This window comes from Nesoenas mayeri, assembly GCF_963082525.1.
Source record: "Nesoenas mayeri genome assembly, chromosome: 1".
Classification (NCBI taxonomy): domain Eukaryota; kingdom Metazoa; phylum Chordata; class Aves; order Columbiformes; family Columbidae; genus Nesoenas; species Nesoenas mayeri.
In genome coordinates this window covers 65,088,466-65,106,197 of record NC_137541.1, presented here as the reverse complement: position 1 = coordinate 65,106,197, position 17,732 = coordinate 65,088,466, and the positions used below count along the sequence as shown (strand labels likewise).

The following is a 17,732-nucleotide window of genomic DNA, read 5'->3' as shown; positions in this document are numbered from 1 at the left end:
TCCTAATCATGTTCCTTTTCCTGCAGGCTGTGTACAAGCTGGCGGACGTGGCTTGCAAGTGCCATGGTGTGTCGGGCTCCTGCAGCCTCAAGACCTGCTGGCTGCAGCTGGCTGACTTCCGCAAGGTGGGCGACTTGCTGAAGGAGAAGTACGACAGTGCCGCTGCCATGAGGATCAGCCGCAAGGGCAAGCTGGAGCTGGTGAACAACCGTTTCAACATGCCAACGCAAGAGGACCTGGTCTACGTTGACCCCAGCCCGGACTATTGCTTGCGCAATGAGACCACTGGTTCACTGGGGACTCAGGGCCGACTGTGCAACAAGACCTCAGAGGGCATGGATGGCTGTGAGCTGATGTGCTGTGGACGGGGTTATGACCAGTTCAAGAGTGTCCAGGTGGAGCGTTGCCACTGCAAGTTCCATTGGTGCTGTTACGTCAAGTGTAAAAAGTGCACAGAGATCGTCGACCAGTACGTCTGTAAATGAAAAGAGCCACCAAAGCAACAAATCTATATTATATAAATCTATATAAATATATTTTATATTTGTATAAATAAACAGATGATGATAATAATTAAAGAAGCTTATTTAAGAGACATTTTGGTTTTGAAATTTCCCCCATCAAGCCAGCTGATTTGCCATTCCTTCAGTTCTGCTGGGGAGTTTGTCTTTGAGTGCATCTCCCCTTGGATGTTTCAGTCAAGGAGGTGCTGACAAAGTGAATTCCCCCTGCACACATGCACACACTATTCCATTACAGAAACAAAGCCAGCAAGAAGGAGGAGAAGGGTGGCTTCTTTCTGATCTCTAAATATCAGCATTTTGCATAGTTATTGCACATCTGAAATGACAGCCAGGTGTGAGTTCTAGTTCTCTTGAATTTCAAACCCTGCTAAACTCACTGGGGAATTTGGAACCAATTCTTGATTCCTAGAAAGGACTTTGTCATGTTAGAGGAAAAGTTATCCTAGGCTTCTCTACTGTAAACCATTCCTGGACGCTGCATGGACCACAGTGTGGTGGAGGAAGGTTTACAACCTGCTGTTGTGAGGAAGGAAGGTGTGACCTGTGACTGACCAGTGCACAGCCTGGCAGTCCCCATGAAGCCAGCACCTAGCTCTTCTGTACTGCTTGGGCACAGGGGAAATCTGTCCAGCTCCGACTATGTGGCTATGTGCATGAGGGTGATTTTTCTTTCTTTTAATCCTATGCTGAAACTTAATTTGTCAATATAGAGGAGAAGCTGCTGGTGCGCAGGGATGTTTGCAAAGGCAATATACTTCATAGATTGTCAGTAGAAAGAAGCATTGCATGCACACACGTGCACATGACTCCATAAGTGCTCCTCATACCACTGCCGGTTATCGTCTTTGAAGTGGATGCAGGTGGTCACCTTGTTCAGCTCTATTAAATCCCCCTCACCACCATCCCAGATGTATAGTTTCTCTTTAACATTAAACACCCCTCAATGACATTTCTTTCCCTCTGCTGCTTGTGTATATGTGTGGTTTTGTGTTATTCTTTTGGTGGGTTGTATTTTATTCTGCTGCTCTTTATTTCAGAATCCAGGGGTCACGCTCTTCCCCAGCATAAGCTAACCACAGATAGGTTTGTTCTCAAAATGTGGGCGCATGTTCACCAATGGAAGTATTTTCTGTGTTTTTCATTGGTAATAAAATAGTATCATAAAACTGTACTAGGGCAGAAGGCATTACCAAAGTCTGCTAATCAGTCTTACCACATTGGAATTTTAGTAGAATCCAATTCATAAAGCAGGGAACAAATGCTTTTTCTAGCACAAGACATTTCCTGTGCCTCTCAGCATCTGCAGAGTTCATTTGCAGTCAGAACAATCAAGAGAAGGCAGTCCCCAAAATATAAGGGTTTGCTAATATACATCCCCTTTGTTACTGGCATTCCGAGGGTGGTGTTTTCTTTTTTACTGTAAATTTTAAAATGCGCAAAATGTGCCAATAAGCAAAGAGCCAGGCATGAAGATTATTATTTTTATATTAAACCTCTGTTTCTTATAAAGCATTGCAGTTTTACAGATTCCACCATTTCAACCACCAGAGAAGAATTTATATGTACCTTTCATACTTCAAATATTTGAGGATTCCAGAAAAGCACAAGGAAGAAAAATTATGTTTAATAATTAGGCGCTGTTGTTTTTTTAAACCAATGTGTCCCATTTTAATTTTATTTTTTCTAATCCAACAGGCAATATATTTGCTGGCATCCCAGAATGCAGTTTCTTGGAATATAAACAGTGGCCTAGATTTATTTTATTATATAAAATCCAAAGCCAGTGGTATTGTAATTCAAAGTAACGGAAATAGTTTTCCATGCATGGAAAAAATGTGAGTGCAATGGCCTGATCCAACTCCCATTAAACTTCAGTGGGAGCTGGACTGAGCCCAAGATCGGATGAAATGTGTGAGCTATTCACTCCTGGGATACTATGTATTTCTAGCCCAGTAATAAAACTTACTCTACCTTGGATAAATCTAAAAAAGACCTTTCCTCCCACCACCCTCACCTCATGTTCTTGTCCATCCTCGTTGCGTCAGTACTTGAAAGTGTCAGCTATTTGTATATGACACCCTCAGGCATTGTTAATCTGTCTAATAATTCCAAATGGTTTCATTTGGCCTTCCCGATAAAGACCACACATTTAAGGGAGTCGCAACTCTCCTTGCAGTTTGGCACCACAGTTCGTTTTGTGGGTGTAAACAACTTTGGGAGCAGAGAAGTTGGCATTGTTAGGACTACTATTCATCTGGGTGTCCCTCGACATGTTCTCCTTTTTCCACCTAAACTTTTGTCTGGATGGAAAAAGGATACATTTTGGCCTTTTGTCCCAGCACTGCAGACCTCTGGCCGCCTGGTTGGAGCCAGCAGTTCCTATTGGACTGAGACTACATTGCAGTAGAAGTGACCATTGGATTTCTTTCCCCCCTGCCCCCGCCCTGGGCTCTTTTTACAAGACCTAGGTTTCAGTCTTCCTCATTTACTGGGAGTTTTGTATCCAAAAACTTGATCCTGCTAAACTCTAGCTTAAAACTTAATTTCTATGGCGCCCACACATAAAAGAACCTCCTCAGAGTGGTAGTAAGTATAAAATAAGAGCACAGCTGGTTTGGTTTGATGCAAAGCCAAAGCAAGTCAAACAGAAAGCTGTAGCAGAATGGCTTCTTTTACCGTGAAAGTTAAAAAGTGGCGGATTTTAAGTTGTGACTTGTTTGATGCACAAAGTGGTAGAGGGATGTGGGGGTGGAGAGCTAAGCTTGATTCTGAGCTCTGACGATTATGTGCTTTGTAATCTTCAACAAGTTACTTGATTTTTTTTTTATTTTAGCCTCCAGCCTTCTCCTGTATGAAACGAGGAGTGGAGTACCTCCTTTTTCTGTAAAGCTCCTTGAGAAATACGACTAAAAAAACCCCAAAACATAATTGAAGGCCTACCCTCTACGCTTATTAACTCTGTCAGGCAGACAGCTGTATCCCCATTATGCAGGGACACGCTCAATTCGGGACAAAGAGGCTCAGCGGCACCTCTGAGCGTCAGATGCTCCAACGTGGTTGCTGGGGGGCTCAGCAGGAGCCTTGGAGAGTCTGTTGCAGCGCAGCCCTACACCAGCACAACGCTGGAGGCAAGACTGTTCTACAAAGGAGAGGTGAACATGGGGCTTGTTTATTTATGGGTATTGAATATCTGGTAGCAAGAGTGAGGCTTAGGGAGGTCAGCCTGGTTTCTGAATCAAATACCTGCTGGCTCAAATTCTATTTGCAGTTTCATATGGATAAGATATTCACACAATATGCTATTATATAGTGTGTGCTGGTAACTGGCTGCCACATTCCAACCCTGAAGTCACTGCACTTCAAGGCTGATAGAAATGACCACCCATAAGTCATGTAAAACTGAAATATTTTGGAGTTAAAGGCACTATGCAAATATACGGTTATTGCAAGTCAGTGAACATCAGCTCCTAAATGGAGCAGAACAGGATGCAAATCTGTCATCATTTTCCAGCTGGCTAGTAATACATAAGTTATAACGTGAATGAATGAGGCCTTAGTATGTTCTCCTGCAAGGTAAGCTAAGCAATAGCTGATCCCAGAACAAATGGAAACTTTCATTTGACATTAATTATGGTAAAAAGATAGTGGCAGGGTTGTGATAAAATTTAAAGCAACCTTTTAACACCGCTGGACTCCAGGCCATTTGGACTCTAGGCTCCCATTCTGTGTCCCCAAGAAGTTGGTGTCTACCCAGAGCTCAATGTAAGAGAGAGACTGCCGCCTTTTGCAATTCAGGAAATAGCCAAGTTGAACCCACACACACAGCTTGAGTGTAACTTACACTTTCTGTATGGACCCAAGTTTTGTAGCCCTGACAAAGCACTAATGAAGCAGATCTTGTTCAGTCATAAAAAATCAAACATGCAATGGTCTCTCTCTGCTCACTTGACCCCGTCCAGGGAGAAGCCTAGTAGGTTTAAATTACAGTCTGGGAACAATTCCTAATCACCTGTGGCTACAGAAATATAGACAGTATTTTCATCAGCTGATGCAGACACAGACATCCCAAGGGGACCTTGGGAAATACCTTCCAGCAACTAAAGGGCATTTCTCAAGTGTCTGTCACAAGGTTGTCCAGAACCAGCTGCTTATATGGTAATTCACTTTCATTTAGCTTTTGTTTAACTACATTTCAGGTTGAATAGTTTTGAGAAAATACTGTATGAAATCAAGTTCACTGAGGGGTAGGCTCTGAAGGAACTCTCATATCACATACAGTGAGCAGATGTGAACATACTATTGGATTGCCTTCTCCTCAAAGGTAGATTCTGTCTCTGTCTAAGCCATGGGACCCAGAGATGCGTCCCATCTCCTTGGCCCAGACGTGTAACCTGACCATATTCCAACTTCCTGCCAGGGCAGTGCAGGAACCAGTCCCTCATGTGCAAAGGCTGATGGATGCATAGGCCGTTGAGTGGGTAGCCTGTCCCAGCTCCAGCTCCAGGGTAAATTGCTGGTGGCTTTGAGAGTGAGCCATATCATGAGCATACCAGCTCTGAAGTCTAAATATAACCAGCCTCAAAGATAAGCAAAACAGATTTCTGTGGCCAACAGGACACATACCAGAAAGCACAGAAAGAATCATGATCCACCATTGTACATCCCCAAATAATAACCCAGTACAATACAATGATGGCAGCATGCTCATGCATTCCATCCATTCGTCTTCTCCTGCAGGGCCTGAAGCTGTTACTATACCCTCTTATTTCTTAGCTCTGTTTAAATGATAGTTGAAATTATTATGGTTTTTTTTTCTATTAGGATTAAAAAATGCATTACCTACTCAAAGTATTTTCCTCAAAGAGAGAAAGGGGGAACAAACAGTAGGGTCCAGAGTTCTCCCTGTGAGCAGGGATGAAATGCAGCAGCCATTAAATGGAGTATTAAATATTGCCCTATGACACCCAAGCTGGACACCCGCCCTGAGTGTCACAGTTACCTCTTCATGTTGCCTGCCCGAAGCAAGCTGGGCCTGATGGCGTTGTGGTACCACAAACAGCTCTGCCTGTTTGGAATGTGGTGGCTGCAGTGAGCACCAGCCTTCAGCAGCATGATGGAGTGTGCAGTGAGGGTCAGGCCCTCAGTGCTTTGGGATGAGAAGAAGACTCTGATAAGGAAAGAAATGCAAAGAGAATGAGCAGGCACGGCTTTACTGGGAGGCAGGGAGATGATAATACCTCCCCAAGGCCCCTTCCCTATTAGCACTGCCGCATGGTACTGTCACATGGTGGCAGCCATCCTGGGGAATTCAGAAGGGAGCTGCTCAAGAAAGAATGTTTGCCAATAGAGATGAAGCAGTTTAAAGGCTTATAGTAATAAGGCATTAAAAGGTCCAGGCTCTTCCTTACCCTAGGGCAGTTTTATTCTGAATCATAATTTGTCTTTTGGCTCTTCCTACAGTGCCATATAGTTGTGTCAGTCCTTCACGTGACTGCGGAAGCGTGGTGATCACATGGGGTGGACAGGATGAGGTACTGCCAGGACACATTGCAATCCTGCCTTTCAGGGGGAAAAAAATAAAGAGCTGCGGAGTAGACCCAGTGTCACTTAATGACTGTCACAGTCACTGTGCTGGAGCTAATTGTAGCCCTGCCTCATTCACAGCCCCAGGGAGCTGCACAAGTGCTTGGCCATTACCTTCCTTGGGCCGAGAAAACTGCTGGACTGAGTTTTCAGAGTGGCAGCCCTCTGCAATTCACTGTGATGAGTCTGCCCAGTCTCAGTTTCATTTACCACAGGCAAATTCGTTCTGCCTTGCTGGGGAACAAGAAGTTAACTAATGACCTGCCAACTTTCACAAAGCGTAGGACAAAACCATTCAGAGACAGATTTAAGGCAATGAACATTTTATATTAATGCTGTTATTTCTAGGAATTATCTATAAATGCTGAGGAAGTACCTCAGGTTTTTTTAAATTGTGTCTTTCTGAATGAATACTTCACCTCGTATGGCAGAGCATAGCTTTCCTTTTTGATTTCCACACTCTCAAATCAGAAAAAAAATCCACTCTAATTTCTTTAATTTAATATTTAATGAAATGGTATTCCTATCTCAATTTCCCTCTTAATTGGCTGAGTACATGTTAAGTTATGGTGACAGGAAATGACAGATGAAAATGACATGCAGTTTTTATATATATTTTTCGTCAGTGGAGCTCAAAATATTTTAAAATCATTAGCGTTATTTTACAGATGAAATACTGAAAGACAGGGCAGGAAATACTTCATCCAGCCGGCACAGGGTGGAGCTGGAGCAAGCGCTGCAGCTGCTACGCTCTGTGCTGCTGCCTGACGGCTGTCAAAGTACATTTCAGTTGATGAGGGAAAACGTAAATTTATGTAATAGTGCGACTACAACGTTGAGTAACTACCTTGCTCTCTTCACAATAATGAAGACTTTAATGAACGTGTGAGATGGGACATATTTTAAAGGAGACAATAGGGAATCATAGTTCTATAATCAGAGTTTTAAGGAATGGGCAGTATGTTTTAATGTTCATATTAGGGATCAAAATGCATGGAATATTAATTTATAGGGATAATTCTCCTCCCATTAACTACCTTTTTCACAGTCACTGGTTTGAGCTAAAATTTATGGGTGCAGGTGCAAGTGTATTGATTGGAGTGTTGCTCAGCAAAGCACTAAAGTGTGTAGAGCCCCACAAATTACAGATGGGTCCTCCCAGATCACCCAGTTGTTCTCCTGGGCAATTGTTAAGACTTTCCTTTAACAGGACAGTGCTCCCTTAGCGTTTTGACTGGTCTCACTGCGTAACACACAGGCCCCGGGTTTTCACCATTTTCACCAAGGACATGATTTCAGAAGCTGACATCTCCACATCACCCAAGTTTTCCTGCTGCTCTGCCGACACTTCCCACTAAACCAGAGAAACGTCTTTTTCTATTTGGTGCTGCCTTTCCCTTCCCCCACCTCAGACATACGTTTCAGGCCCTGTCACTAAGGCCAGGCTTCCCAGAAGCCTCCAGCAGCATGAGGCCTGGTAACACCGGTCTGGTTTTCATCATCAGGCATTTAGACGAGGTTCTTAGGGACATGGTTTTGTGCTAGATTTAGGTTATGGTTGGACTCGACGATCCTGAGGGTCTCTTCCAACTGAAATGATTCTGTGATTCCACCTTTCTGGCCATGGTGATAGCTGTGGCCTCCCCACCCCATTCCATGCCCTGGAGCATGCAGTTCAGTCCCAAACAACAAATGCTGGTCCAGTGGGGCCTCTTCCCCTGCCCCCAGCAGGACCTACGGCAGCTGCTGAGGCCCCCAGGGACGCTTCACAACTTCCCCCTGTGAGTTTCACAGTGCCTCTCTCAGGCTGGATGACTACGAGATGTCACCCTCGGGTGGCCCCTTTCCACCACGCCTGCGGAAAGGGCTGCGTGGCCTGGCGTTTCCTGTGACACCGGGTGCTGTAGGAGAGGGTGACGCTCTGCCGCCTGCTCAGGGCCCAGAGGAAGCCGTGTCACAGGAGACTCCCTCTCCGCCCCCTCGGGAAGCAAGACGGATGCGCCGACAGCCCCAGCCCTTCCTGAGGGGCCACCGGGCCCGCCCCGCCATCAACGGCCACCAACGGCCACTAACCGCCCCACACAGGCGCAGACCCGCGCCAGCGGAGAACAAAAGCCCGCGCAAACGTCACTCGCTTCCCTCAGCCAATCAGAGCCGGCTCCTGCCGCACCCCCCCGTTCCCCAGCCTCCCCGCCCCGGTCGGGCTGCCGCTCCGTGCGCCTGCGCCTCCGGCCGGCGGCCGCCCCTTCCTGACTGCATCTCCCGGGATGCAGCCGGGCTCCCTCCCCGCGTTTCCTTCCGGCGCGTCGTGCGCCGGCGCGGTGGGGCGTCCCGCATTGGCGGCGACGGCCTCGTGCGATGATGACGCTGTAGGGCCGGGAGGAGGCGACAAGGCCGGGGAGGTGGCGGTGGCGGCGGCGGCAGCGGTTGCCGCAGGAGGGGGGCGGCGCGGGGCGGCGGGCGGCACCTCGCGGGCGCCGGGGCGGGCGCTGGCCGTTGCCAGGGCGCGCGTTGCCAGGTGAGTGCCCGGCGACCCCGCACCGGAGGGGCTGCGCGGCCTGGGCGCCACCCGCGGGGTCCCGGGCCGGGAGCGGCCGTCTGCCCGTTCGGTGCGACGGCGAGGGGGAGCCACTGAGGCAGGGGGGCGCCTCCTTCCCTCCCGCCGATCCTTGGGGACGGCGCTGCGGCTGCCCCCAGCGAGGGTGGGTGGCCCAGGTGCTGCCCGCGGCCGGGGCCGCGGTCTGTCTGTCCGTCCGTCCCTGCGTTCTGTCTGTCCCCTGTGAGGCGGGCTTGTGGCCACGGTGTTTGCTTAGGGGCAGGAGGGAGCACTTGGAAATGCCGGGCTAGAGGAGGCTTTAGGCCAGTGAAGCACTCTAAAGTGGGTCAAGAACGCTGTAAGTGGGTCTTGTTTGTACACTTGTTGCTTGTCAGGACAGGGAAATGTGCTGCTGCTTCTAAAAGCTTTTTATGGAGGCGATAAAAATAGGAACAACTCTGCTTGCACAATACGGGAACCTAGCCTTGCCCGCAGAGCACTCTGTGTGTGCGTGCATGTCTGTGTATCTATAAACACCGGAGTTATCAACAGTAGATAATGTCATTATTTATACTAGTATAGCCACGATTTAGGTATTTGCAAGTAACACTTTAATGAACTTTTTAAAAAGTTTTTTTTTTGTTTGTTTTCGGAGAGAATCGGGTATCCATCTCTTGGTTGCTTAGGATAGGCAACAAAGATATTGAAACATGGTAATGGACTAGAAAACAAAGAAGAGAGGACAGCTGTTGTCCTTACTAAGTTTTTCAAGCAGTGTTGGTTTCTTTTTGTGTCTGCCTTAGTATTACAAATGAGTTGATGTGGTGGTTTTGGTAGGTGTGTGGTTTTTTTAAAGAAAATCCCTAATATTAACTAATAACTTCTTTGATGTACAGGCTTTGTCACTTTGTGTATATAAAGTATCGTATGCACCTGTCACATGGCAGGAAAGCTTTTAGGTGTTACTCCTTATTTGAAGATACATTCTGTTCTTAGTGCTGCTTTAAAGTTCTTCAGACAGTTGCCTTGTCTATAGCAACTGTGTTGTATATTTTTATAAAATGAACAGGGTTTTATAAAATCAGCCAGGTCCTCTGGGCAAACCCTTCTGGGCATAATCTGGTTTTCAGGAGCTGAATTCTTAATGTTCAATTTAAACTCTTGTTTTCACTCCTGTGCTTTAGTCAGTGTCAGGGAGTATTAAATTCCCAATTCTGTTCTGGCTGTTGCAACAGAGGAAAATACATTTATGATCAACAGAACTAGATGTTGTGTCATGGAATTATGGGTGCAGCGCAGTCATAAAATACAGCCTGTTTTCCTTATTATCTTCAGCTGTGAGCTAATATTGTATATACAAGAAAGGATGTGATTGTGTTTTGAGGTTGTTTTTCCTTTTTCTATAGGGCTACTAGCCACTTCAGTTATGAAAATTTGATGCTGTGACTCTGTCCTGGTTTTGGCTGGGATACAGTTAATTTTCTTCCTAGTAGCTGGTATAGGGCCCTGTTTTGGATTTAGTATGAGATAGTACACTCAGTATGGATTTAGTATGTCGATTTTACACAAGTATTTTGGTTCTTACCAGTCAAGGACTTTTCAGCAAGCAGGATGCATGTGTATAAGAAGCTGGGAGGGGACACAGCCAGGACAGCTGATCTAAACTGACCAAAGGGATATTCCATACCATATGACATCATACTCAGCATATAAACAAGGGAAGAGTTAGCTGGGGGATCACTGCTCGGGAACTGGCTGGGTGTTTGGTCAACGGGTGGTGAGCAATTGCATTGTACATTGCTTGTTTTATATATTCTTTTATTATCATTATTATTTTTCCTTTCTGTCCTATTAAACCATCTTTATCTTAACCCATGAGGATTACCTTTTTCCCCCCCCTCCCTCCAATTCTCTCCCCCGTCTCACTGAGGTGGGGAAGTGAGCAAACGGCTGTGTGGTGTTTAGCTGCCCACTGGATTAAACCTCAACAGGCTCTTAAATTATGGGGATAACTTACTTATGTGTAAACTTCAGCTGTACTGTGACACTTTTAAAGACTGAGTGTGTGTCGGGGCGACCTGAAAGTTCGTTGTTGTGTTGGAACTGTGAAATTAGTTGATAAAATATGGAAATAATTCCCTTGTCTGAGCTGATGACTAAATATGGTTAAATAAGCCTGTGGATAAGGTTGTTGGCAGCTTCATGGTGAAAACCATGTTGCTAATTTGGAAAACTGAATTGAAGTTAGTGATGAAGGACTTGATAGCTGAATCCCCACTCAGTCCAGGTTTTCAAAATTATGCTGAGTATAAATCATATAAAGAAAAAAGAATCTGGTGTGAAGGGGCAGAGTGTATTTTTGGCATACTTCTTAAGCAAAACTTTTCATGGTGAAACTCGCCTCAATGGATTCTTATCAGTTACATGTATGTCATCAAACATAAATATAAAATGCAATGAGTAGAGGAGCTTAAATTGTATCAGGTCTTCAAGAGAGCCGGACACAAACAAAGGGCTCCCACTTATTCCCCCACCCCAATCTATGCACCAATGGAGTTGTGTCAGTGACATTACAGTGAGTCTGCTCAAGTGACTAGTGTGTGGTTGTTTTGGCAGTTGTGGCTAAGATTCAGACTGGAAGCCTAACTCCTGGATACAGGGGGAAAAAGCTGGAGTTTGAAAAACCTGTGCTTGCTCTAGGCAAGAGTTTCTGTTGGTTTGTCATGAAGGAAAATTAATAGGAATTGGCAGGGCATGTAATGCCAGTGATTTAATACTTGGATGGATCTCTGCTGTTATGTCTTCAGTTGTGTGTTCAAGGAGCTGTGTCAAGCATTCATGTACAAAAGATACTCAGTATTAGGCACTACAAATTTTTCATGTTTTACAGGTTTCTGGTTGTGTAACCATATTGTCAAAGACTGTGCAAGGAAACAAGGCTTGCTTTTGTCAGTGCAGAGGCTGTCTGGGCATGAGGAAAATCTTGACAAGGAAACTTCAGGAGGTCGTTGGATTATTATGCTATCAGCAGTTTGAATGTTTAAATAGAAGTAGTTCTGAAATGGAAATAGCAATTTTGAGTATTTGTGGTTTGAAAGTGTGTCTGAGTCATTCAGTGAATTTTCTGGCAGACTGTGTTGGTAGATTTTGAAGACATTACACAAGATGATGGTAGTGATTATGAAAAAGTATTTGAGACTGTGTACAAGGGGAAGGCTATTACTTTAAACTATTGTTCTCTGATAAAAGTTGTTTTAATGCCTTATCTTTTCAGCAAGACATTGTGTTTCAGCTGGTTGTATTTAATGTGATGACCAGCTGCCTTTCCTTTTTAAAGCAATGTGTTTGTCAAGGCAAGTTCAATAAAGAAACTGGATTTAAAAAAAGAAGAATATGGAGACAATCAAGGTACTAGTTCTGCTAGTTCTCTGAAAACATTTTGGACTTTCACTTCTTTATTTCAATATGATACTACTACCAGAATGTTTTCCTTTTGAAGCAGGATGCTGCAGATTAGTATGTAAACTAATAAAAAGCAGGAGGTGAATTGTTTCCACATAGTTCCTGTTCCAGTCCAGTTTAAGTATTGACCTCCTGCTTTCTATGTGGCTGCAGCTAGGATGGAGAGATTCAGACTATTATCGTCAGGTAACTGTAAAACTGAACTGGAGTTTAACTTGCCCACTGATTGCATATGTTTATTGGAAAGTTTGTCTCAGTGGTTTGACATAAAAATAAAATCGCAGTCCAATTCGAAGATGAACCTCAAGGTTTCTTTTCAGGGCACAGTGACAATCTTTGTTTACAAAAGACTGCTCGACATGTTGCCATGTGGCAGCTGGTGTGGTGATAAGCAGACAGCCTCTGTCGGATAAGGAGGTGCCACAGCTTATACTGCTTCTGCTTGATTTGAGAAGTAGCGAAGAACTTGAAATAATGAGGTGTTGGCAAAATTAAGGTGCTCAGAATTTTGAAGAGGAAGTAGTATATGTTTAATACCAATTTGCCCTCTGATTTAACATGATTTTCACAATAACTTCTTTGGAATTTTCAGAACCTCATGGAAATATCTCTATCATTCAGTGTGTTTTGTTAAGTGGCATCTGTTTGAGTTACCTTATGGCTAGGGTAGGAAGAAAATTACTGTCCAGGGTTGTTGTTGTTGTTAGCTTAATGGTCTCTTGAGCAGATGAAATATGTTGTAGGGATGATGAGTATAAAATAAGATTAGATGGCTGTTCTATTTGTTGTTGCATGTAGCCATGATGACTCTTATTATGGAGTTACAGATCTCTGCTGCTCTGTTAGTGAAGGAGAGAGTCTCTTTTTCTGGCCATGCACGATTGCTTAGGGCTGCCTTGTGGTTAAATTGCTTTCAGAAAGATGTCTTCAAAGGTATAGGTAGATAACAAGGTTCACAGTTCATGTAATTGTCAGTGTAGAAAAATTTGCAGCATGCTTCATATGGATTTCAGTAGCTGTGAAAATGTGATGGAGTCTGCTGGGATGTGCCAGCTGCTGTAACACTCTGTGAACAGGACTAATTAAGCCCTTGTGAGAACAGAAATAGTCAGGCACTATTTGCAGGAAGAAAGGGTTGGAACAGGCAGAGCTATAATCATTTGCTCTAAGGTACCTTTAGACAGCAGTAAGCAAGAGAGTTAACAATTTACTTGCAGAATGGATGAAAGTCAAGCCTGAATACTTGAAGTGACTATTGCTGTGTTCTGCCAGCAGATCTAAGTATGTTGCAAACTTCTGTTGAGGCCTGCTGCTGGGAAGGCTACTTCCTTTTTTTGCCTGGTCTTTTTATCTTCTTTCTCACAGTATTTTATCTCAAAATGGTTAGCATTCATGTTTCTTCATCTAATGCTGAATAACAAACTTATACTACCTATATTGACAGATGTTGTAATGCTACAACATAGCCTGCATTTATGTATGTTGCGCAAAAGTCTAGATGTCTTTGCCAACGTGAATTGTTGTTTTTCTAAATGTATCTGCATGTATCCAAAGGTAAGGTGTGGCTTGGCTGACTTATAAGTACACCGAAGTAGTTTTTCATATCTGCTAATCTAATTCTCCTCTTTCTCAACCAAATTAGATGTTCTTATTGCCAACCTGTTTGGTTCCATCAGTTTAGAGGATTGCAGAGGTTGCTGTTCCTTGTTTGAAGCCAAGGTCAATTGTGCTGCTCTGTTTTGGTCTAAAGGATGACAGTTTATATGGTACAAATTTCATTAGGGGATCACTGGACATGTTAAGCAGTTCTCATACAGCTCTTAGATATGGGTTGTTTTGTGGGTAGGAGTCTTTAGTGGACTTCTCTCTGATTTAATGGCAGCATTCTGATGAATTTCCTGTTTTAGCTCCTTACTGATGGATATGTTTATTGCTTGACTAGTATAATGTTGTTGTGTGTTTAGTAAATTGGATTTTTGCAGATATTTGAATAAACAGGCTGTTTTTCTGGAGGGAACATGCTATGGACTTACTTGCTGTATGAAAAATTTTCTTCCTGTAATTCTGCAGACTTTATTATAAAGGCATGTATTTGTGCTCTCTTTATTTCTTGTGCAGACTACTTGATGGGTGATACTAGGTTTTGGGACCTGTTACCATAAGAAGGACTTCAAGCCAACATATGTCTATACATTGTTTATGAGATTTTTGTAAAATGCAGAACTTCTGATGGAAAATGCAGGACTTCTGATGGTCTCTTTAGCTCGGAGGAGACTGAGGGGTGACCTTATTAATGTTTATAAATATGTAGAGGGTGAGTGTCATGAGGATGGAGCCAGGCTCTTCTTGGTGACAACCAATGATAGGACAAGGGGCAATGGATACAAACTGGAACACAGGAGGTTCCGCTTAAATATGACAAGAAACTTCTTCACAATGAGGGTAGCAGAGCACTGGAACAGGCTGCCGAGCAAGGTTGTGGAGTCTCCTTCTCTGGAACCTGCATGGATGCCTTCTTGTGTAACCTCATCTAGGTATTCCTGCTCTGGCAGGGGGATTGGACTAGATGATCTTTCAGGGTCCCCTCCAATCCCTAACATTCTATGATTCTGTGATTCTATGGAGTAATTGAATTCAAGCAGTAAAATCTTTCGAGAGCGAATACTACGTCTGGCTTCTTAGATTTAATCTGAATAGTAATCTCCCTTTAGCTGGTGATAAAATTCCTTTAGCTAATATTCAACTCCTGCTTGTACTAGAAATACTTACATCTGTGTCTCCCAGTCTGCAGTGGGAGCTGTTTTAAAAAGCCATGCAGTGCAAAGATAGCTATAGCTGAGGCTGCCTGTTTTCTCAGTCCTGATAATATTGGCAAGCTTTTACCTGCAGGGAAAGGGATTTTACCATTTGGAACAAACTGGATAGCTAGTAGGACTTGAGGTGAAGAACCAATGAACATGCATTTCAGCTTCTCTCAGCTAACAGTTTAGGTGTGCTTTTGTTATGAAGAATACGGCACTGCATTTCCTAGTGGTCTGCTCCTGAGATTTAGTGGTTGCTATTGCCTGCTGTAAATGGAACGATGTACTTTTTCTGTTTTCTTAATGCTTTATGTATTCATCTCATTGCCTGGTGGAATTTAAACAAATACTAGTGCTGTGGAGATAAGTTAGTGGTGATTTCTGACATTATGGGATGTTACAACCGTTTTGCTTGTGAAGAACAGTGTGCTTTGCAAATTGCTATAGTTTAAGCAATTATTTTTGTGTCTCTGAATTCCCTAGAATAGCATATAATGTTGCAAGATTAATAACAGCAATATTCTGATGTTCTCAATATTAATATTTTAGGCATTTTTTTAATGGAACATGACTGTAGAAATAAAAGGAAGAGCCTATTCATAATTCTTATTAAAGTAGCTATGTGACAAAGTGCCAACTATTGGCTTTCTGCCTGCTGTACCTTCAGTGGGGAACAAAATAGATTATTTTCTGAGGTGAGTGTCCTGAGAGTTGAGAAAAGCATAACAAAGTCAACAAAAGCTTTACTTAGTGGTTTTCTGACCTTTATATAGTGCAAGCTAAAAAGAGGGTGCTGAAAAAAGGCTTGTGTCCTGATGATCTTAATGTCCATCGTTAAGTGCAACTGCTGCTTGACTTCCTGCTTCATGACCTTTTAATAATTGGCAACCATGTGAATTCTGCAGCATTACAGAAATATTTCAATAATGAATGTGTTATAAAAATCTTTTCCTTTTTGTGCAATTCACTAATGCAGTGAAGGAAGTTGCTAGGTAGCTTAAACTTGATTTGTAAGATATTTGAAAATTGCTCCTTTAAGAAATATGTTTTTGGTGTAGAAGAGGAATACTAAATTTCTCTGGCCATCTGGTAATGATGAATTATTCATTTTGCTCCTATGAAGGATATAAAGGAATGGGGTTTGGTGGTGTGGTTTTTTTTGTTCTCTTTTTAGGTCATCCTTCAGAAACAGAGTGTAATTTGTCAAAATGTCCTTTTCTTTTTATTAGGATTTTTTTCATAGCTGTTCTGGATTTCTTACACCAGCTAGGACTGTAGAGGAGGAAGATTGTGTCCTCCTGTAGTAAAATAGTAAAAAACATTAAAACTTTCTGGGCTACAGAAATCCAATATTTCAGTAGGAGGTGACTTGTTGCTAAAATAAGTGAGAAGACTGGTGTTGGTTTCAGCTTCTGTATCTGTAAAACTCTTCTAATTTGGCCTCGATCCTATACTCTGGAGTGTAAAGGTAGCATATTGCCTGTTTTCTGCTATGAAAGCAAACTCAGAACTTCAGATTAATCTGGTCCTTGACACGGAGCGCCTGACCAAGTTTCACAGTACTTGCATAAATGTTTCTGTCCAAAACATCTAACTAGCGCGTGATCCTGTTGAAAATGCCGGTTATGTCAACTGATTTGGAAGGACTCCAGTATACGGGGTCAGTGTAGGGAAAGGGAGATGATACACAAGACTGTCTGCAATGATACCAAAAAAATCTGAGATACTCAGGTAAGGTCAGGGTTGATGTAACAGTACAGCTCTGCATAGCTATGGGTAACCGGGGTCCACTTTGCGTTTTGAGCAGTAGTCTTAAAATGCTATTGTAAAAGTGCTACAAGATGCTGTCAGAAGATTAGTTTTTCATTCTTCCATGTAAGCACTTTCCAGCTGACTTTTTCTGTATCAGTTAATGGGTTCAAATACCCCCTTGTTACACATCACAATAAAGTCATTGTGAAAAACAAAGCATGATCACAGACCCCATGACTGTTTTCCTCTGAAAACTCATGTCTTGGCTCTGTTTCAATAGTTGATGATTATGTAAATGCCTGAGGGCTTATCTGCCTGCAAGACTCACATGTTTTGTGCAGTCTAAGGTCATTCTTGAAAAGGTACAATTCCACATTCCTGTTCTTTTAGCAGTAAGTATGATGTGTCTAGTAGTTCTTGTAGTACTACCTGAAATCTTATTACCTTTTGTGAGGCTTTATCCTATATAAAGATTAGAACTCCCTTAAAACTCGATGCTCCCTTCTTGGAGATACAGTTCTGAAGTAACAGAATATTTGAACGCTTTCTTATTTAAAGCTGAAGGGACTCCTGCATTGGGTGGTAATCTAAGCTATGTCTTTGTAATAAATGAACACATTATAAGCATATTATTTGTTACAACATTCAAAGCTACAGGTAACAGTGGTGGTATTTCAGGTTGACCAAAGCGTAGTTGCATAATTCCTATTGTAGGGTGACATTTAGTCATGCTAATGATGAAGTAATTGAGAATTATTGGCACTTAAAATTAATTACTAGGCAGACATAAAAAGGAAAGGTGTAGAATGTCTGTATTACTGCTGCTTGCTTTAGAGACTGCTTCTTCAGGGGATGTGACAGGTCATAGACCTGTATCAGCATATTGTGCTGATGGTGATCCAGTTGCTAAGCGAACACACGGAATGTGCATGCTAAAACTGCTTCTCTTCAGTGATTGTCCAATTGTCTTTGAACTTTTGATTTGATTGTGCTGAAAATCTTGGATCATTTGGTAAGTGGTCTAGAGAACTGGTTATATTAGGAGGCAAGTGGTCTGTTATTGAAAACCAATTC

General features: G+C 43.0%; 2 protein-coding genes across 4 annotated transcripts in view; both read left to right on the top strand.

Moving 5' to 3' along the window:
* Positions 1–485, top strand: part of WNT5B (Wnt family member 5B) — a gene marked incomplete at its 3' end in the record, with an annotated part of 74,838 nt that extends 74,353 nt beyond the window's left edge. Inside the window, exon 5 of the mRNA XM_080363752.1 lies at positions 27–485. Within this exon, the coding sequence (XP_080219878.1) occupies positions 27–485 (459 nt within the window). The remainder of the gene's footprint in view (positions 1–26) is intronic.
* An 8,042-nt stretch (positions 486–8,527) lies between these two features.
* Positions 8,528–17,732, top strand: part of ADIPOR2 (adiponectin receptor 2) — a 48,602-nt gene continuing 39,397 nt past the window's right edge. The window contains exon 1 of one of the 3 annotated variants that reach the window (XM_080363695.1): positions 8,528–8,625. The gene's annotated coding sequence lies outside the window, so the exon portion shown is untranslated. Of the gene's footprint in view, positions 8,626–10,374; positions 10,436–17,732 lie in introns of those variants that run through there. The other 2 variants (XM_080363696.1, XM_080363697.1) reach the window with 2 other exon arrangements.